The 22069-nt window shown below is 43.5% G+C and overlaps 1 protein-coding gene across 4 annotated transcripts in view; it reads right to left on the reverse strand.

The window, feature by feature from the left end:
* macrod2 (mono-ADP ribosylhydrolase 2) overlaps positions 1 to 22069 on the reverse strand; it is a 661627-nt gene that overhangs the window by 143448 nt on the left and 496110 nt on the right. For all 4 annotated transcript variants that reach the window (XM_079842113.1, XM_079842112.1, XM_079842111.1 and 1 more), the window contains exon 8: positions 4657 to 4730. In XM_079842113.1, coding sequence (XP_079698239.1) covers positions 4657 to 4730 — 74 coding nt within the window. The remainder of the gene's footprint in view (positions 1 to 4656; positions 4731 to 22069) is intronic.

The raw sequence follows: 22069 nt of genomic DNA on the forward strand, positions 1-22069 counted from the left end.
AAGGTCTAAAGCGCATGGTGAGTCCGAATCCACTTTTGCTAGTTTAACAAGGGGAAAAATGGTCGGCACACCAGGCGCATGGTTTAAAAGGGTTGTCTCTATTCTCTTAATGAGTAATGGGTGTGTTTTGGGCGTAATGTGCAATAAACCAATTCGAGTCTTATCTCCCATTCCCTTTAAAAGCCAGTTGCGCTCGCGCCATGGCAGATTCACTATTTACATGGCAGAATTTGCAAGCGGAAAAACTGAATGCTTCTCCAGAATCCTTTTATTTTTTATACTTAAAGATGTTTGGGTGCTGCTGCACGTCCCTGTATGTGTAATAAGCAGAGAGTACGTGCGTTGTGGACCCGCCTATATTACTAACGCGCTCTTTAAAGCTACACTATGTAACTTTTCCGTCCACTAGAGGTCGCCTGTTCAAAACAAAGGCGTAGTTTGATGACGGCACGTTTGAGCGCAGAATCTCGGGACATGTGGTCTTCACCTCACAGCCGGTGGAAAACAGTCAGGATAGGACTCGGGCAGAAATCATGTTCATGGATGCGATTATTAACATTACTGTAGTCTGAAGCAGAGCAGGACCGAGTGTTGTGGAGCTGAGCAAGGCCGCAGGAGCGATTGAAGAGCGGGACTGTTATTATGGCATAGTCGCTGGCGGGACTTTTATTATGACACGGTTGCCGGCGCTACTTCCTCTTTTCCAGTCATGAGTCTGAGGTAACCCAACTCTGTTTATCGTATTAGATATATCTGAGTGTGTTGAAAAGGAAGTTATGACGTTCGCTCGGCGGCTGCTATGACACTTGTTCACAATGCAGTGAGAGTAAAGTGTTTCACTGAATAAAACCGGAGACCGAGGGTGACAGATATGACGCAATCGACAGGCGACTCCCTCACACGCATAGCTCACACGTCCCGGTTCCTTGGTTAAAATAGCAAATTTCTCACGATTTACAAATAGTTTAAAACATTTGGGATATTCTAAGTACTCAACTGAACAAAATATATAACACTGGCCTAGTGGTTTCTGGATATTTTACTGCAAAAATCCTACATAGTTCACCTTTAAATAACAAAAAAATATTGCGCCATTGACTTTAGACCAGGTTTCAGTTGGTCAGTTCGCAGTCTATTTCAGTTGCCTCAAAATAGCAACGTACCAACAATGCATGTGTACACACCTTGTTTTCAGACCAGCACGCACATTGCATGCATTAGCTATTTAAACAACGTTGCACAGGATATGAAAATGATAACTGTGTCGGGCTGAAACTAGCAAAAAGCACTTGCGTCGCATTGCGCCAGGTGTATGATAGGGCCCTTTATCATCATTTGTCGTATAATGAAACAAATTGGAAAATATTTGGAAAAAACTATATATGCAGAAGCAAATTAACTACATTATTAACTACATATTAACAAAATTACAACACAGCATCTACTTTTTCTTTTACAATGTTTACAAATAAAGAAAGAAAAAAACAAACAGAAGCCAGAAGGAAGCAATGTTAAAAGTCAGTAAAAAAGATCAAGTAACACTTCAGGTGAAGACACGCCATTAGAACACAACAATAAATCCCTCTTACAGCTTGCTGTGTTTTGTCCTCTCCGGCTAAATACTCTGTAATTAATTCTCACTTCCCCTCAGTTCACAATCAACCTGGAGGCTTTGCTTTGGCCTAACAATCACAATAAATTAAACTGCCCTCTGCTCCCGCAGGTAAAAGCCATTCAATAAAAGCAGCCCAGAAATCTGTTATGCAATCTATTCCAAGAAGCCTGGAAGAATGAGAGCTGAGCCTACAAAGTTTTATTTGTTTGTTTGTTTCTTTTTTCAGTGCGTGACTACAGGTCGCTCGTAGAACTACTCTATTCATATTCCTCTTTACAAGCTACAGAGACACTTTGTTCATATTGCTGTTGTGCACCCTGAGTTTACTTATAAAAAAGCCAGGATTCCTTCAAAATCTTCAGCGTGAAGAGCTGTCGCTTCTTACATGAGCAAAGCAGCTGCTACATTTTCACAAGCAGGCTGAAGTAAATTTAATTCAGTTTATATATGATCTTACGTGGATTAAGATAATAGGAAAATACTGCTAAGAAGGCAAATTTCTAACTGCAGCATCTTAATGAGGTCAGCAGATGGATTACGGCAGTATATAAACAAAGTCAGTGTCAGCGTTACATGACTGAAAGCAAGGAGATTCAGAGTGAAAAGGTCTAGTCACTCCAAGTCCAGCTAAAGTAAATAATAATATTTTTTAAGTATTCACACAAATCATTTATATTCATGTTCATCATTCAGCATGAATATTTTAGTGTTTATATTTTAACAGAAAAAAAATCATAATTTAAGAAAAAACAAACAATTCAAAATTAACAGGCTTTTAAGAGGCTAAGCATCAGTAAGTCCATTCACATGTTGAAGAAAGTATGAAAGATTTAATTAATTAGAGAATATTTTAATTAGCTAATGAGTTTTTAGTAAGATTCACTAGTAGCGTTGTTTGACTTGTCCCATTAAACAGAAAAACATGAAATCTCTGTTAACTGTCCGACCACTTGCTCAACAATATCTTGGTCAGTACTGTCAATTCTCTGGTATTTTCTTGAAAGGGAAAGTTTCCTACAGCACCCTTCAAAAGTTTGGAAATGCTTTAGAAACATCGGCATAAACCAATAATATCAATTCTCGGTATAAATGCATTAAAATAACATGCAATTATCATTGAAGACCAGCAATACAACAGACAAATTAGAACACAGTTCAAAGGTGCTGTATGCAAGTTTTTGACTGTACTAAAGCATACAAATACCATAATATGTTTGAAGATATTTAGGAAACATGCTAATTTCACATACTTGTTTCTCTGAAAAACAATGCGACAGCCAGTTATTCTACTTTGAAATGCGTATTCCGTGTCGGAATGTCTGTTTTTGTTTTGGTCTGTGCGATAACGCACGTTGCTAATTTACCCAATAGTATTTCGACACCACATGTTGCCAGTTGGCGGAAAACACAGCGAACCAGGAAAACACAGCCATAGAAGCCAGCAAACAAACTGGGTCAGAGATCGCAGATTCTACCAGACCCAAAAAGCCTCGGCATCCATCTAAAAATCTCTATGAACGAAAGCTCATTAAAGCACGGATAAATCAACTCATCAACTTACAGTGGGTAAGTCTCCTCGCCTTCCATTGTCAATGTTATGTGTTATGTGTCCTCAAACTGGCAACCCGCGTGAGTGTCGAGTCTGAGTTTGATTGTGGACTGCAGTACCCATTTCAACCACTAACTATCAAACATACTGCAACTTTAAGGTTAGTGTACAACAGACATTTTAGAACACAGTTTAAAGACGTTTTATAAACTAGCTACTATGGTCCTGTGCTCCAAGCGTATTAACTTCATATTTGATAAAATAAGGAAAATAACAGAAAACTGGTAATATCTTAAAATATGTCAGTGCCATTGATTTGTCTCAAGATTCACACCAATAATGTTTTTTTCTAGGGTACGTTTATAAAAGCTACTTAAATGCCTGAACTAAGGCCTGATCCTGGCCTAATCTAATAAATACAAATAATTCCATGCATCCCTTATATCATGTATCACTAGGGTTCCTCGGACCCCCTGTTGAAAAACACTGTCACAGTACCAAATGCTTCATCATCAAAGTGGAACAACTCAACAGTACGCACAACATTACAGATTATGATTGCTGAGTGATTGAGTTATTGATCTTGCTCATTCAAACATCAGGATGATTAGCTGGTAGGTCAGCAGTTGTACTACAGTTAATGCGAAGTTAAGGGGGGTATCATTTATGACTGTCAAAACAAATCATGTAATATGCTTTGCACAGTCAGTTTGGTCTAAACAAACTGAAGCAATTATGCGCAGACAATGACGTAAATAATCACAAATAAACCTGTCAAGTCGAACACTTAATTAGCACATCCACCTGTCAAAATCACTACACATTCATGCGTTCACTCTCTCAACAGCACTCTAACGACTTAATTGATTTCCAAAATTCATTTAGCCTTATTTTATTCACACTTATTCTCCATCTTCCTGCACTGAATAGATGTTTGCAGCACACAAACCCATTTTAAAAGTCAACAGACCATGTAAAGACGTTACTCAAGCTGAAATGCCTTCTAATTCAATGTGTGTGAAGTTAAGTTGCTGCGCAGATGATCAAGGCAGCTGGGTTTGGGTTTTTACAAAGAATTTGTTGCCTTATTTGATTAGACCTGGTTTCTCAGATATAAGACTAGGCAGGTCATTGATGGTTTGCTGAACATGCTCAAAGTTGCATATTCTAGCATAATCATAACAAGTCTTTAGCAGTGGATAAACAGCTGGACGTGACATGCGAGAGGTACAAACAGCCAGAGAGAGACCAACATGACATTTGAAGAGAGCAGTTGCCACTTCACATTTTGCTCCTGGAAGAGCTGTGAGCTTTAATTGATTTTCCATCAGGGAAATGGACTATGGAGCTCGGTTCCAACACTTCCTCTTTTTCATGAGCATGTCCTATGATAAAAAATCTGCCCTTCAAACCAGGTGTTCTCCTCTAACTTAAAGCTCGTAGCCGACGACCTGTGAAATAAGAAGAGTTTCCCGCTTCCAGCGGCTCCTACCTCATCTTGGTTGCTCACAATCCACTCATGCACAGTTTTCAGGGCGATTTCTGCTGCCGGCTCATTGGGAAAACCTGTGGATAGCGAGAAGAAAGATTCAGCTTTGAATTTGTGCCATAGAAAAAGACTAGCATATGTACTCACACTTTAACACATACGCAAACATCACCATATGGCTGTTTGCTGCTCAACTCTCTCCACACTTTCAGCAGTTACTACAAACAACAGTCTGTTGAGAATGCACACAAATCCAACACTGAACAATCTCACAACTCGCCCGTCCAAATAAACGCCCACTTTTTAATTATTTTCCCAGCACTATTGCTACAATAGGCCTATAATCCACATGACTGTTTGTACATACCTATCTCACTTCCCCAAATGTGGTTTATTAGCTATATTTATCACGGGTGCTTGCCAATTCCTTGTAGATTTACTGATCCATTAAGTTGCATCAACATAATCATTTACACTGTTCTGCCATCTGTGGCAGGTGCCGAGGTCGTCACACCACGATCTTGATGAGAAAGTAATGACACATTGACCAGAGAATGTAAGAGATGATTCCACTAACTGCTTTATTAACCACCAGAGCCTGAGCTCTGGTCATGGTGTTAACACAGCGTATCGATTGAGAATAAATAGACTGGAGGAGATTAATATTTAATATCGCTGGAGGAGGAGAGGAGGAGGAGGAGGAGGAGAAGGGGTCATCAAACGGGTGCTTTTCAATTTTAAAAAGGTGAATTTAAAGTACATTTCCGACAGATTGTAAACATTCTAACAGAAAAGTGTGTTCAAGTGTTAAAGATTGTGTGAGAAGAGTTCACTTGATTGTTCACTTTTTTATTTTTTCAAAAATAATCTGTTAGAGAATAATGTTAAATATAATGCTAATATTCTATACAGTTTTAAATTATATATTTGGTATATTTTATGCAAAATAACAATATAAAAATACAGAATATCCTGTCAAGATGCTATAATCTAAAACATTGCATTATATTAATATATAAATATATATTAATTATATAAATACGGTACTTTATGTAGTTAATTAAAAACTTTAATAATTAATACTTTTATTCTAATACTTTTATTTACTTTATAGTAATGATGGCGCGACAGTGACAGTAAAGACATTTATAATGGGACCCAATAATGGGTGGCCTTTAACTACTATGTACTAACATTTTAATTAATCATTTGATAAAATGCACTTATTGTGTACATACATGTTTTTACATTGTACTTGCATTTTTTAAATTAGCAGCATGTAATTACATCTGTAATTAATTTCTGTAGTTACATTTATAATTACACTGTTGACACTTCCCTTACACCTAACCCTACACTTAAACTTACCCATACCACCACTAACTTTACCCGTAACTTCACCACTAACTTTTCCCTAACTTTACCCGTATCCCACCTCAATATCAGCAAAAGTGTTTTACAATACAATATGAACACAAAAAGTACATTGTACTAATACACTCACCTAAAGGATTATTAGGAACACCATACTAATACTGTGTTTGACCCCCTTTCGCCTTCAGAACTGCCTTAATTCTACGTAGCATTGATTCAACAAGGTCTTTAGAATTCTTTAGAAATGTTGCCCCATATTGATAGGATAGCATCTTGCAGTTGATGGAGATTTGTGGGATGCACATCCAGGGCACGAAGCTCCCCTTCCACCACATCCCAAAGATGCTCTATTGGGTTAAGATCTGGTGACTGTGGGGGCCATTTTAGTACAGTGAACTCATTGTCATGTTAAAGAAACCAATTTGAAATGATTCGAGCTTTGTGACATGGTGCATTATCCTGCTGGAAGTAGCCATCAGAGGATGGGTACATGGTGGTCATAAAGGGATGGGCATGGTCAGAAACAATGCTCAGGTAGGCCGTGGAATTTAAACAATGCCCAATTGGCACTAAGGGGCCTAAAGTGTGCCAAGAAAACATCCCCCACACCATTACACCACCACCACCAGCCTGCACAGTGGTAACAAGGCATGATGGATCCATGTTCTCATTCTGTTTACGCCAAATTCTGACTCTACCATCTGAATGTCTCAACAGAAATCGAGACTCATCAGACCAGGCAACATTTTTCCAGTCTTCAACTGTCCAATTTTGGTGAGCTCGTGCAAATTGTAGCCTCTTTTTCCTATTTGTAGTGGAGATGAGTGGTACCCAGTGGGGTCTTCTGCTGTTGTAGCCCATCCGCCTCAAGGTTGTGCGTGTTGTGGCTTCACAAATGCTTTTCTGCATACCTCGGTTGTAACGAGTGGTTATTTCAGTCAAAGTTGCTCTTCTATCAGCTTGAATCAGTCGGCCCATTCTCCTCTGACCTCTAGCATCAACAAGGCATTTTTGCCCACAGGACTGCCGCATACTGGATGTTTTTCCCTTTTCACACCATTCTTTGTAAACCCTAGAAATGGTTGTGCGTGAAAATCCCAGTAACTGAGCAGATTGTGCAATACTCAGACCGGCCCGTCTGGCACCAACAACAATGCTATGCTCAAAATTGCTTAAATCACCTTTCTTTCCCATTCTGACATTCAGTTTGGAGTTCAGGAGATTGTCTTGACCAAGACCACACCTCTAAATGCATTGAAGCAACTGCCATGTGATTGGTTGATTAGATAATTGCATTAATGAGAAATTGAACATGTGTTCCTAATAATCCTTTAGCTGAGTGTATAAAGTGGGGCCTAACAAGGTTACAAAATATTCTTATTTCAAATAAATACTGTTCTTTTGAACATTATTTTCATCAAAAAAATCTATAAAATATTGATAACAATAAACTTTGCCATTAGAGGAATAATTTACATTATAAAACAGTTATTTGAAATCGTAGTAATATTTCACAATATTACAGTTTTTACTGCCTTTCTTATCAAATAAAGCCTTGGTGAAGAATTTTTTTGTTTAGTTAGTTTAGTTGAAAATAAAAAACAATCAATATTTTACATTTGCTTTTTATATATATATATAGGAACACATGGGAAAACTGTGACCAAACAGCACCAGTTTTGTAGAAATGATTCATCTGTTACCCAGTGAGTGGCGGCACTGACCCTGAAGGTTCATCTCGGCCCTCTGACGCCAGGGTGATAGGAGACGTAATTAACACATGGCTGAGGAGATGTTTTCCCTGTCTGTTTCACCTCTCTATCTGCTCAGCAGCCTGACACAGCACTCTCCATGTCTCCTGACGTCCTGTCTGGGCCTTTCAACACCAAATAATTTGGGGATCCATTGGATGTGAGGGAGTCTCACACCAGCCCTATCCTGTCAGTCTCTGCCCCATCTATTCCCTGTTTGTATGCTTCTGCTGTCTTCTAGCTCTCTCTCTCTTTCTGACAGGCAGAATCACTGAATGATATCTTCTGCTGGCTGGATGCCGTCAGACCTGAACTTTGGGTCAAGAATGTGCGTGAGAAACCGATAAACCTATTATCTCTCTTGAGAATAATCCCCATCCAGAATAATAGGAAAACAAGCACACGTTTGGCTCCTTTTCACAGTAAACAAAATACAGAGAAACAGATGAAATTGCTGTTTACAAACAAATGCTCGTCTGTGGTGCTTCCTTGCTCTTCAGGTGACCCGTAAAATAGCAGTTTTAAATTAGTGCTTTATTCAAATTGATCAAAAAATGACCAGAGCTGCGTTTCCAAGAGATTACTGAGGATTTTAAAGACTTCCATCGGGATCAGTGGCTTTAGACGAACACAGGATTTCCCAAATTCACAAGCAGTAAATCAACATTACCTAATTAAGTCAAATATTACTTCTTGTGAGATGAAATGTGCATATCACTAAAACAGATGACACATTTTAACAGGGTATTTGCACCTTTGCTTTTTATTTCCACATTTCTCAACGTTTAACTTAAATGCTTAAGTGTTACACTAATTTTGTTTCGTTTTTTTCCTTCAAGAAGAACCTACTTATATATTTCAACTATCCTAAAATGTAATTTGAGGTTTTAGGATCATCATTTTATTTACAATAAATCACATTATAAAATTTTAAACAGTAACCTTATGTTTCTGAGCTGATTAATTTAACTAAAAATATGTATATTACAATACAGTCATGTGAAAAAGAAAGTACACCCTTTTGAATTCTATGGTTTTACATATCATTATAAAAAAATCATCTGGTACTTAGCAGGACTTAAAATTAGGTAAATACAACCTCAGATGCACAACAACACATGACATTTTACACTGTGTCATAGTTTATTTAACAAAAATAAAGTCAAAAGGGAGAAGCCATGTGTGACATACTAAGTACAGCCTATGATTCAGTAGCTAGTAAAACCACCTTTAGTAGCAGAAGTAATTGTTTTCAATGTGACTTTATCAGTCTCTCACATCGTTCTGGAGGAAATTTTTCCCTCTCTTCTTTACCGCGTTGCTTTAGTTCATTGAGGTTTGCGGGTATTTTGTTTATGCACAGCTCTCTGAAGGTCCCGCCACAGCATTTCAATCAGGTCTGGACTTTGACTGGGTCATTGCAACACCTTGATTCTTTTCCTTTTCAGCCATTCAGGTGTAGATTTACTGGTGTTCTTGGGATCATTGTCCTGTTGCATGGCCCAATTTCAGCCAAGCTTTATCTGTCGGACAGATGGACTCACATTTGGCTCTAGAGTACTTTGGCATACAGAGGAGTACATGGTTGACCCAAAAATAAGCCCAAATCATCTCCACCGTGCTTGACTGTTGGTATGAGGTGTTTGTGCTGATGTATTTGTTTTTTGCCAAACGTGACGCTGTGCATCTTGGCCAAATGCCCGCACTTTGGTCTCTTCTGTCCAAAGAACATTGCTTCAGAAGTCTTGTGGTTTGTTTAGATGCAACTTTGTAAACCTAAGCTATCCCGCCACGTTATTTTAAAAAGAGAAAAAGCTTTCTCTCGGCAACCCTTCCAAACATGCCATACTTGTTCAGTCTTTTTCTAATTGTACCATCATGAACTTTAACATGTTCCTTTAACTCCCATGTTCCATAACTCTTTCCCTGCCAAACACAGAATTTTCCGTTATTTGTGAGAAAACACTTCCCTGCCAAACACTGTGTTTCCGTGTTTTCACTGTTAGACGCTAGGGGGCGCTACTACGCATCTTCTGAATGAGTCCAAGGGTGCATTCCATTCGACACGGTATATAAGTTGAAGTGGACTTCGCTGACAATAATCGCTCATTTGGAACGCCCTGCAACGTCATCAAAGAAAGGCAACAACGGGTGCAGATTATGATATAGCCTAACATAAATTAATATTGTAATTTACTTTACTTTCAAATTGAAACCATATAATAAGCAAATACATTTATAATACACACAGTTTGCTATCTAAAACATATAATCAAAACATTGTCCATTAGTTTTATTAGTTTAGGCCTACTTATAACCTGTATTGACTATGAACAGATCTGAAGCTGCACCTGTCATTCAATATGAAAATACTTTGATTTGGTTAACTATGTAGGCTATTCTGGTCTTTGTAGCGTCTCATCTCGTGCGCTTTCTTTCCCAAGTGCAGCTGCACAGTAAACATTCCTGAGGTAAATTTGATAAAATATAAAACATGACAGCCCTCAGGTGCTTCTCAACACTTTTAATTTGTTTACATATTCATAAAATATAATATACAAATGTAACAGTTATTGCCATAACCATTCATAAATACTCTAGTTTGTATAATAACTACGAATATTCAAATGCATATGTAAACTCCTCAATCGCAGAGCTGTTTAAAAACTCTTCCAACCAACGGCTCTGCACCATCAAGTTCAGACAGGTGATGCACGCGACGCGCAAAGACATTTGGGTGATTTTCACTCTCTACTTCCTGTGAAGTGATGTATCGATGTTCCCTTCTTCCCTGCGCCGTTCGCAGTGCCCTTCGGACTGAACATGTTCGCTCCCTTTGGATTGGAATCTCACTTAAGATGGCGGAATACCCTGTGAAGTCCACTTCGCAGTCCACTTACGGTCGAACGGAACGCACCCCAAGATCTCCTGATCAAAACACAGGCGAGGAAGACGCAAAAAACAAGCGATCGTATATAATCATATGCATATGTAAAATAAGGTGATCATCAACATTAAACAGCATATAAATCAACACTGCCTAATGTTACAGAATGAAATGTTGACCCAGGACTGTGCAAGTATTAGGGGTGTTGATGGACTCGATCTGGTCCATCTGTGTTTCATCATCACTCTGAATCTGATCTAGATGTAGTCTTTCACAAATGTAATTTCACAGCTTTTTGTTCAAAATGTAGCTTTTTTTATGAAACCCATATTTAAGTGTTGATAAAAAAGGAATGCATAAAGCTAGATTTTTTTTTTAAAGCAGAGGGTCTGCGCTTTATTTTGATATATTGCATGCTCAGATATTCATACAACAAAATATTCTATGGGCCATCAAATTTTTGTGAAAATGATCAAAAACCCTGGCGGTGGCTGGCAACTTTTCTTTTAAAAATGCTGGCGGTTAAAGAGTTAACTGAGGCCTATAGAATTTGATGTATAGTTCTTGGGGTTTTTGCCATTTCTCTGAGCATTGCACAAATATTTTCCAATTGTGAATAATTTTCCTCACAGTAGAATGATGGACTTGTTTGGAAATGGCCTTGTAAGCCTTTCAAGAATGATGGCAGCAACAAATACTCCTCTAAGATCATTGCTGATGTCTTTCCTTTCTTGGCATTGTTAACACACATGCCCCAGACCAGCAAACTGCCAAAACTTCCGCTTTCATAAAGCATTTGATTATCAGCGCCTGACTACTACTTAACCTCTTAATTCCTATGGAAGCAAAAAGGGTATACTTAGATTGCCACACATGACTTCTCCATTTTGGCTTTATTTTTGTTAAATAAGTGTAATATATCATGAGTTGTTGTTCATCTGAGGTTGTATTTACCTAATTTTAAGACCTGCAAAGGACCAGATGATTTTTTTTTATTATGTCTGGATACATAAAACGATACTTGGTTACTTAACGTAACCTCGGTTCTCTCTAGAAGAGGGAACGAGTATTGCGTAAGTTCCTTACGCTACGGGAAAGTATTCTTTCTTCGAGATTTCTGAAAAACCCAAAATTATCCTTAATTTTGTAACATTGTCAACGCAGTGCGGCAGCCTGGCAGACCATAGCAGGCTATTCCAGCGTGCTATTGGCTGCTCTGCTGGCAACTGCAGCAGCCTATCGGTGAGCCCGCGTGACGTGGCGACCAATGAGGGCGCTTCGCGCCCACCTGGCTTCATTTGCCTACAGGTGGGGCGTGGCCACGTGTATATAAGCAGGGCTCACGGGCTGCATATTCGGTTTTCGTAGTTCTGAAGCATAAAAGCCCGCGGGGCGCACGGCAAGGAATGCAATACTCGTTCCCTCTTCTAGAGAGAACCGAGGTTACGTTAAGTAACCGAGTATCGTTCTCTTACGAGAGGTTCTCTCGTATTGCGTAAGTTCCTTACGCTACGGGAACATATTGTCAACGCCGTGCGCGCCTCGCATACAGCATATGTATCCCAGGGAACCGGGGACCATAACACTGCTCGGGCAGGGTGGCCGGTAAGGAAAACGGGCCACCACATATACAGACACTTCATTCGAACTGACGGGTGGTTACGACGGGTGGTTACAACACCCTGTCCCATGAATGAGGGAACGGCACCTGCCGGTCTCCTTCAAATTCACCACACCTTGTCTCATGAATGAGGGAGCGGCAACGCCGGTCGCCTTCAAGTTCACAATATCTTGTTATATGAGTGAGGTAACGGCACCGCCGGTCACCTTCAAACTCACAACAGCTCGTCTCGTAAATGAGGGAACGGCACCGCCGGTCTCCTTCAAATTCACAATGAGCCTAGTACCGAACTTACTACCAGTATGTGAGCTATGTCTGCGCAGAACCACTGGGCAGAACCAACAGCCCTATTGAACTGATAACACTTTCGCCTGTAAGGCAGGAACTTCCAGATTGTAAAATCTCACGAACGTAGACGGGGAGGCCCAGCCTGCCGCCATACAGATATCGTGGATGGAAATCCCTCTGGCCCAAGCCCACGAAGAGGCCATGCCTCTGGTGGAGTGTGCTCTGACACCTAGCGGGCACTGCAGGTGTTTGGAAGCGTATGCAGCTGCAATCGCGTCCACTATCCACCTGGACAGGGTCTGTTTCGAGGAGGCGAGACCTTTAGTGCGCCCACCAAACGAAACAAAAAGCTGCTCAGAACGCCTGAAGGCGGCGGAGCGTGTGACATAAACCCTCAATGCCCTGACAGGGCAGAGGAAATTGCCACCGTCCCCCTCATCGGACGCTGGCAGAGCCGAGAGGGAGATAATCTGCGCCCTGAAGGGAGTGCCGATCGCTTTGGGGACATAACCATGCCTCGGTCTGAGAATGACCTTAGAGTCATTAGGACCGAACTCCATACACGTCGGGCTCACTGAGAGCGCGTGTAGATCCCCCACGCGTTTCACTGAAGCCAGAGCTATCAGAAACGCGGTTTTTAGCGAAAGGAACCTTGGTTCCACAGTCTCGAGCGGTTCAAAGGGATGAGCCTTCAGGGCCTCTAGGACCAAGGCCAGATCCCATATAGGAACCGACGGGGGCCGCGGGGGATTCATCCGTCTGGCTCCTCTGAGGAAACGGATGATGAGCTCGTTCCTTCCTAGCGTGCTACCTAGCGTCGTCTGAGCGAACGCTGCTATAGCCGCCACATACACTTTGAGCGTGGAAGGGGACCTGCCCCGTTCCAAAAGCTCTTGGAGGAAGGAGAGCACCCGCTGGACCCCACATTGCTGTGGGTCCAATCCCTTGGAAACACACCACTCAGTGAACACCGACCACTTAGAACTATATAACCGCCTCGTCGAGGGGGCTCTAGAGTGTGAAATCGTGTTCATAACCCCTTCGGGCAGGTCAACGGGTATCCGTTGGTCACCCATACATGCAGAGACCATCGCTCTGGATGGGGATGCCAAACTGACCCTCCTGCTTGAGAGAGAAGGTCTGCTCTCAGCGGAACTGGCCAGGGGGGTGAGTGCGACAGCTTCACCAGCTCTGGGTACCAAATCTGGTTCTCCCAGCGCGGTGCTATAAGGAGCACCGGACGGCGCGTTTCCCTGATTTTCGCTATGACCTGGGGCAATAGGGAGATCGGCGGGAAAGCATACAGCGGGAGGCTGGGCCAAGTTTGGGACAGCGCATCCTCGCTTTTGGACAGAAACGTCGGGCAGCGGGCGTTCTCTTTTGTTGCAAAGAGGTCGAGCTCCGCTCTGCCGAACAGGCGCCATACCAGCTGGACTGTCTGGGGGTGCAGGGACCATTCTCCTGGGAGAATGAGGCCCCTGGACAGCTTGTCTGGGCCCACATTGAGGTGGCCCGGCACGTGCGCAGCTCTCAGCGAGCGCAGCGAGCTGTGTGCCCACACGAGCAGGCGTTCTGTCAGATTGCCCAGACCTCTGGACCTGACACCGCCCTGCCGGTTCACGTAGGACACCACTGTGGTGTTGTCCGACCGGACTAACACATGGTGTCCTCGTATAAGCGGGAGAAACTGCCTGAGCGCGTTCTCTACCGCTATCATCTCCAAACAGTTTATGTGTAGGAGTTTTTCCTCGCTCGACCAAAGGCCCGAGGCTGATCTGCCCTCGAAAACGGCGCCCCAACCCGTGGTGGAGGCGTCCGTCGAGATGACCTTGCGGTGTGAGATGGCTCCCATCGTCACTCCCCTCTGGTACCAGTCGGCTACTAACCAGGGCTGACACGCAGCCCTGAGTCACTCTGATCCTGAAGCCACCGGACGCCCAGGCTCTGTGAGGCACTCGGGCGTTTAACCAGCATTGCAGCGGGCGCATGCGCATTAAGCCCAGCTGGAGCACAGCCGCAGCTGAGGCCATACGTCCCAGCATCCTCTGAAAAAGCTTGAGAGGTGCGATTTTGCCCGGCCGGAAGTACGCAGCCATGCGCCGAACTTGGCGCGCGCGATGGGGTGACAGGCGGGCTGACATTGCCACAGTGTCCAGATTCAAACCCAGGAATGAGGTTGATTGCGTGGGCACTAATGAGCTCTTGGTCCAATTGACCGTGAGCCCTAGGCTGTCCAGATGGCTGAGCAGCATTGCCCTGTGGGCGAGGAGCTCGGCCTCCGACTGCGCCAGGATGAGCCAATCGTCCAGATAGTTCAATACTCGCATCCCTCGATTTCTCAGAGGAGCGAGGGCCGCGTCCATGCACTTCGTAAATGTACGGGGTGCTAGTGACAGGCCGAACGGAAGGACGGTGTATTGATAAGCCTGGCCGTCGAAGGCGAATCGTAAGAATGGCCTGTGACGCGGCGTTATCTTGATTTGAAAATATGCATCTTTCAAATCTAGGGAGATTAGCCAGTCTCTCGGGCGAATATGCGCGAGGATCTGCTTGGTCGTGAGCATCTTGAACGATCTTTTCATAAGAGCTTTGTTCAGACGCCTCAGATCCAGAATCGGTCTGAGCGACCCATCCCTTTTTGGCACGAGAAAATACCGGCTGTAAAAGCCTGACTTGCTCATAGAATGGGGAACCGGTTCTATAGCCCCTTTGCACAGCAGCGTGGCTATTTCTGCTCGAAGTAGATGTGCTACTTCCTCGCTCACTCTCGTCTCTGTACGCGCACAGAAGCGCGGAGGGCGGCGAGCGAACTGCAGAGTGTAGCCGTGCTTCACTGTTTTCAGCACCCATTCTGATACACCTGGAATGGCTTCCCACGCTCTCGCGTGCGCCACACGGGATAGAACGGCCTCCGGGCTCGAAACGCCGCGCTTCGCGGGTTTGACGGCCTGTATAGGAGGGGCGGGCGCAGTGCGCGCGCTCTCTGTGCTGTGGGCCAGCCGATCGCTCGCGATGGCTGGCCGCCCTACACACTGCATCTCTGCCGCTTCGAGCGGGGAGTGGCTTGTGTGCGGCCCTACACTCATCGCTCCGGCCACCCTGGGCGGAAAACAAATGGTGTGTGGCGCGGCGCGTGGCGCCTGAGGCATAATGTTCGCGAAAATGTGTGAGCGCGTTTGAGCGGGCACAACTCTTACGCGTGGAACATGACCGGTTAAGAGTGGCTGTGTGACAGCGCGTGTGGTGGTTAGTCGTGGACGCAAACAAGCGGACACGTGACCTAACTCTAGCACTCGAGCGGCCGGTGGCCGCTTTATGTGAGTGGGGGACACGGGGTTTATAGTGCTTGTGTGCAGGGGTGAACACAGAAAAGTGGGCACATTTACTGCATTTGAAACACATACGGCGTGAGCCGTGCAACCAGAAATAATGCAACTTTTGTGATTTCTCTGGCTCGCCGTAAAAACGGCGGTTATTGACAGGCGAGAAGGCATTTTTGCCGGCTCGTTGGCTGCGTGAAATCCATCTGCAGCAGCCACAGTGGTGGGGGCTGACAGGAAAGAGAGTTTTGACGGTGGTCCGGCCGCGGCGGGACTTAACCGTCGTTTCTTGCCTCTGGCTAGGAGGACTTTGGAGGCTCGGGCTTCAGCGCGATCCTAGGCCGGGGGCCCCGAGGTGGAGGCGGCTTACCACGGCTGGAAGAGCGCGATCTGGGGCGGCCGCTCGGTCTTCGCTGAGACGAAGGGGGCCGCGCTGGGCGCTGCGCGGAGCTCGTTGCTGGCTGGTCACGAGGACGGCGAGCAGCGGAGCTATTGCTAGCGCCGGGGCGTCGAGGCAGGAAGAGGTTCATGGCCTGCGTCGTTTTCTGCACTTCGGAGAAACGGTCGACGATCCCCTTGACCGCTGGTCCAAAGAGCCCAGACGGGGAGAGCGGGGCATTTAGGAAGGCCGCGCGCTCTGTTTCTCGCATGTCCGCGAGCGTGAGCCAGAGGTGGCGCTCACCTACCGTGAGGGAGGCCATAGAGCGTCCGAGGGCCTGTGCTGCGGTCTTGGTGGCGCGAAGGGAGAGATCCGTCGCGCTTCGCAAATCCGTGATTAACTCAGCGTCACAGCTTTTCTCGTCCAGGTCGCGGAGGAGATTAGCTTGGAGGATTTGCAGCACGGCCATAGAGTGCAGAGCGGACGCAGCTTGACCGGAGGCAGCGAAAGCGCGGCCGATCAGCGATGACGTCACTCTGCAGGCCTTAGACGGGAGGGCAGCCTTTGAGCGCCAACCAGAAGGCGGGCAAAGGTGCGCTGCGACCGCCTCTTCCACCGGAGGGATAGCGTTGTAGCCTTTCTCGGCCGCGCCGTCAACTTGTGAGAGCGTCGAAGAAGCCTGAGACGAGACCCTCGCGGAGAATGGCGCGTTCCAGGACTTTGCGAGCTCCTCGTGAAGCTCCGGCAGAAAGGGTGCAGTCCTGGAGGTGGGCGCACGGCGGCGACTGTTTAGGAAGCATCCGTCAAGTCGGTTCGGCGCTGCCACCTTGAGCGGGGCCCATTCGAGGCCTAGCTGCTTGACAGCCCGGGTGAGAAGGCGCAAAAGTTCGGCGTCCTCACCCGCTCGAGAGCGTCCGGAGCCCCGGACTGAAGAGGACGCGGAAGACCAGTCCTCGCTGTCGGAAGCCATGATGGAGCAGCTGTCGGAGCGTTCCGCGGCCGCATCCGCCTCATCCCCGGAGGCGGCAACAGAAATGGCGGCCTGGGGTGGGGGCGGGGAAGGCGAGAGTGAAGCGGGCGGGAAAGGTTCCGGCGAGCTCCTCTCGGCGAACTCCGGAATCCGCTGCGAGCGGCGCTTCTTTCTGCGCGGCGTGGCAGGGACTGGAGAGATATCATCATCGAACAGGACGAGTCGAGCCCGCAGGGTCGACATCATCAGTTCTTCGCACTCTTGGCATCCGCCGGCGAGGAGTGCGGCGGCGGCGTGATCACGGCCCAGGCAGAGAGCGCAGATCACGTGGTGGTCCCCGGAGCTGAGCTGCGCGTGACACAAGCCGCAGGTGGAACGAGACATTTGTATCAACGCTCAGCTCTTTTTGTGAAAAAGTGTGACGCAGCGGCGACAACACTTTTGAGCGTAAAGGATATGGGCTGCCGGATAGCAGAGCAGGCACGGATGGCTGAAGGTGGCGCGATGCTGCCGGCTTCCTCAGGCGCTGTCCTCTGCTTGCTTGTTGCGGTCACGGCGGCGGGTTCCAGATCCAGCGATGCGAAGGGCTTCGCTGAAGAAAAGAAAATCGAATATGCAGCCCGTGAGCCCTGCTTATATACACGTGGCCACGCCCCACCTGTAGGCAAATGAAGCCAGGTGGGCGCGAAGCGCCCTCATTGGTCGCCACGTCACGCGGGCTCACCGATAGGCTGCTGCAGTTGCCAGCAGAGCAGCCAATAGCACGCTGGAATAGCCTGCTATGGTCTGCCAGGCTGCCGCACTGCGTTGACAATGTTACAAAATTAAGGATAATTTTGGGTTTTTCAGAAATCTCGAAGAAAGAATACTTTCCCGTAGCGTAAGGAACTTACGCAATACGAGAGAACCTCTCGTAAGAGAACCATAGAATTCAAAAGGGTGTACTTTATTTTTCACATTAGTTTATGTTTATGTAGTAAAATATGTATATACATTTTTTGTATTGCTGGCTGTTTTTTTTTTTTGGTTTTTTTTTACATACAAGTTTTTTTAACTGACATGGTTAATGACTGTTGACATATCAAATATGATAGAGGCAACATTTCTAAGCTTTAGGCTAAGCAAATGAAAACATTTTACTCTCCTCTATTTAAAGTGCTTTGAACTTTAACTGTTTACTGAATAAATACATACACTTGTTACTCGCATGCCCCTTTGAGAGAACACTGATGCATATCACAATGTCTTAAGGGCAGAAAACATGGCCAAGGCCACTAGACTCATGTTCATGTTACGTCTTCAGAGTGTTTCTGTTTTTAATGTAAATTGATTGGTGCTTCACAGGCATTAATTATACAGAGAGCGGGAAAAACGAGAGTGAGCCAAAGAGGTCATTGAGAGCCATGTTATGTCTGTCTATAGAGATATAGGCAGGCTCACTAGAGGTCAGAGTTAACCAAGTTAGGAGTCAGAGCTCATTGAGAGGTCCCTCTGATCACACGTCTCTCTTCAGACTGCTAACACACACACACACACACACACAAAAACATCTCGGATCAATCTCAAACTACAAGCACACCTTCCATGGAATTTTTTCAGTGGATAGGCATTAAATCTTTGGATTCCGATTCAGTTTTTGGTTGACGAAAAATGCTGTAGTGGATATATAGAAAAGGGAGGCATTTGAGAGACATAAAACATGCAGTCAACAATAAATCTTAGCAATCACAAAAAAATTGCATAAAAGCGCTGTGAGATGTAAAACATCTCAACACGAGCAAGCAAATAATCATAAAAGAAAATTTTGCAAGACTTGTTTAAAACTTTTTTCAATGAAAAACAAACTACCAAGTCTGCCTTTAAGCCACTATTTTTTTTGTTTAGTTTTTTGTGAGAGGTTCATCCTGAATATGATGCTACATATACAAACACAAGGAAAAACAAATCAATAATTCAGTTGTCATAGGGACAAAAATATATTTGGCATAAAAATAATGCAAAATACAGTTTCATGGTCAGAATGAAATATTTCTCAAAAAGATCTGTTGTCAGCTGATGGATGCCCACCAGTGTATGGGCTGCTGATGAGGACTCCAGGGAGTTCCTTTGCTTCTAATGTGAACAAACAGAGGAGAAGGATAGAGACTCTACAGTGCACTATATAGGGTGTCAGCATTTTGTAGTGCTGTCCAAATTCTTAGTGAACAATTTCATTCCATATATAGTTCACTGTTGTGTATATAACACATTCTGATATATAGTGCAAAACTGATGTACTCTAGCTGGTTACCCATAAAGCAATGCGAAAACGACCAGTGCCAAATGCCAAAGGAAGTCTCAGGCCACACACACACACACACACACACACACACACACACACACACACACACACACACACACACACACACACACACACACACACACACACACACACACACACACACACACACACACACACACACACACACACACACACACACACACACACACACACACACACACACACACACACACACACACACACACACACACACACACACACACACACACGCACACACACACACACACACACACACACACACACAAAGCTACTGCCAAAACTAATTTTTAATAGTTTTAGTAGTGCAAATAATTTTGTATAGTTTACTCTGCTTAATCGAGTTTTACGTGCCTATTTATATTTAGCAAAAAATTTCACACAGATGAAATTATAATGTAGTGGATGGTTCACACTTTCTGTTATTATCCGTAGGTGACATTAATCTATAATCAAATAATATAATTCTTGACTTTATTACTGCTTTATGGAAGGATTTGGATATTATTAGGTGCTTCATTAAAATAAGATTTGATATTTTTCTTTATTCAAAAGCAGAGGTGGAAAGAGTAAGAAAATATTATACATTTAAAAGTACTATTACTTATATGAAATTTAGTACAAAAAAGTACAAGTAACATTACCGGTCTAAAAATCTACTCAAGTAAAAGTAAAAAGTAGTTCATTTAAAATGTACTCTTACTTTTTTTGACAGCATGCGTGGGGGACTCTCCTGTTGGGTTGTGATAGAATGAGATACTCATGATATGATAACCAACTCAGAAAACATGCAGAGTTTCACAGCATCACAGTATTAAACAATTATTTAATAAATAAACTGTATTATTAAATTATGGCTATTATTATCATCTGTTAAAATTGCTCTTAAATTAATGAAAACTGTTTTGTTTTTTTGGTTGAACAAATGCTTTATTATAACAAACTTGAAGGCATGTGTTTGTTTTGTTTATTAAAATTTCAATAAAACATGTCTAATCAACTAAATTCAATAAATGTTTATGAATTAGATTAACAACTTATTTTTTTAATTTATTAAAATGTTTAAGAATAATAGAGTCCTATGAAATGCATATATTTATATATGCAAAAATATATCATCAAAAACGGCGGTAATCAAATAAAATGTAACAAACTTTTATCCTTTTATAAACCATGAGCATCACGCGTAGCTACTTGAGTATGTAGTAGACGAAACGGCGCTGCTCATTCACAGAGACAGAACAAGATCATATATTTATAAAGCAGTATTTTGTGCTTTAATATTCACAGACCATGTCGCGATTTGATTTATTGTACAGCTCTACTTTCAATTTATTCATTCATCCATCAGTTTGCTTGTTTAAAGTGACATCTGCGTTATACTGTAAATAAAATTTTCATGACTGGATTCCGGGATGCCCTCTGCGTCACAGACATCGTTCGGCCTTAAGTTATAAACATACTTTTATCTGCACGGAGGGATTTGTGAACACCAAACATGTTCTATGTGTTTCCTCTTTTTGCAGCCACTTTGCATTTGCATTTTTTGCAAACTGTATATCCTCAGGACAACCACACGTAAAAAAATAAATAAATTCTATATCCAAAGTATTTCCATACTAGTCAGTGGATCATGACGTCGTATCGTTTTCAGCTGGGTCTTGGCCATCTCCATCCTTTTGTGATTTTTGCACGTTTGTTCTCCCGCCCTTCAATTCAATGCAGTCGTTTCCGGATTGCGATGTAGCGAAGTACAATTCTTCAAACCAAACATACTTAAGTAAAAGTAAAATTACAGATTTTTAAAACTACTTAAAAAGGTAGAAGTACACAGAAAAACTACTCAATTACAGCAACGCGAGTAAATGTAATTGGTTACTTTCCACTTCCGTTCAAAAGTTATAATCAACTAAATAACTTCTTTAAAGTGATAAAATGCTTACTGAATGACAACATCATAAAATACAAATTTAAATTATTGTCATTGTGCTTCAAGAAGCCTGATCTCAGACCATTTCAAATGAACTTTATAGGTAAGAATGCAGTAGCAAGTTCTCATATATATGACAAGTCATATTTATATGAACTGCCTATGAATGGACACTAGTAGAATATACTAAATAATTAATGTGGAAAACCTAAAACATCTGAGACAGAACTGCAGGACCTGGAAAGACTGAAGAACTTTGAAATGGCCATGATTTGCCTGATGTGAGAAGGTGAGGGAGGTGATGTCCAAACAAATCAGTATCAGAGTCAAACTGGACATGTGGGTACAGTGCTCATAAAAATATAAGAAGCTGAATGTGTCAGCTGGTGGATGAAGGTTCAGACACAAACAGATGTTGTCTTGGGTAATGTTCACATGGAATATAAAGTACTGCAGAAGACAGGCAGCAAACTTTAATGAATAATGCTGGTGTAGAAAAAACTTAGGGAGATATGACCCACATCTAAAATGGATGGAGACACACATATAAATGGCCAAACCAAGCCTGTCAGTGTGTGA

This window comes from Gobio gobio (genome assembly GCF_949357685.1).
Source record: "Gobio gobio genome assembly, chromosome: 18".
NCBI lineage: Eukaryota > Metazoa > Chordata > Actinopteri > Cypriniformes > Gobionidae > Gobio > Gobio gobio.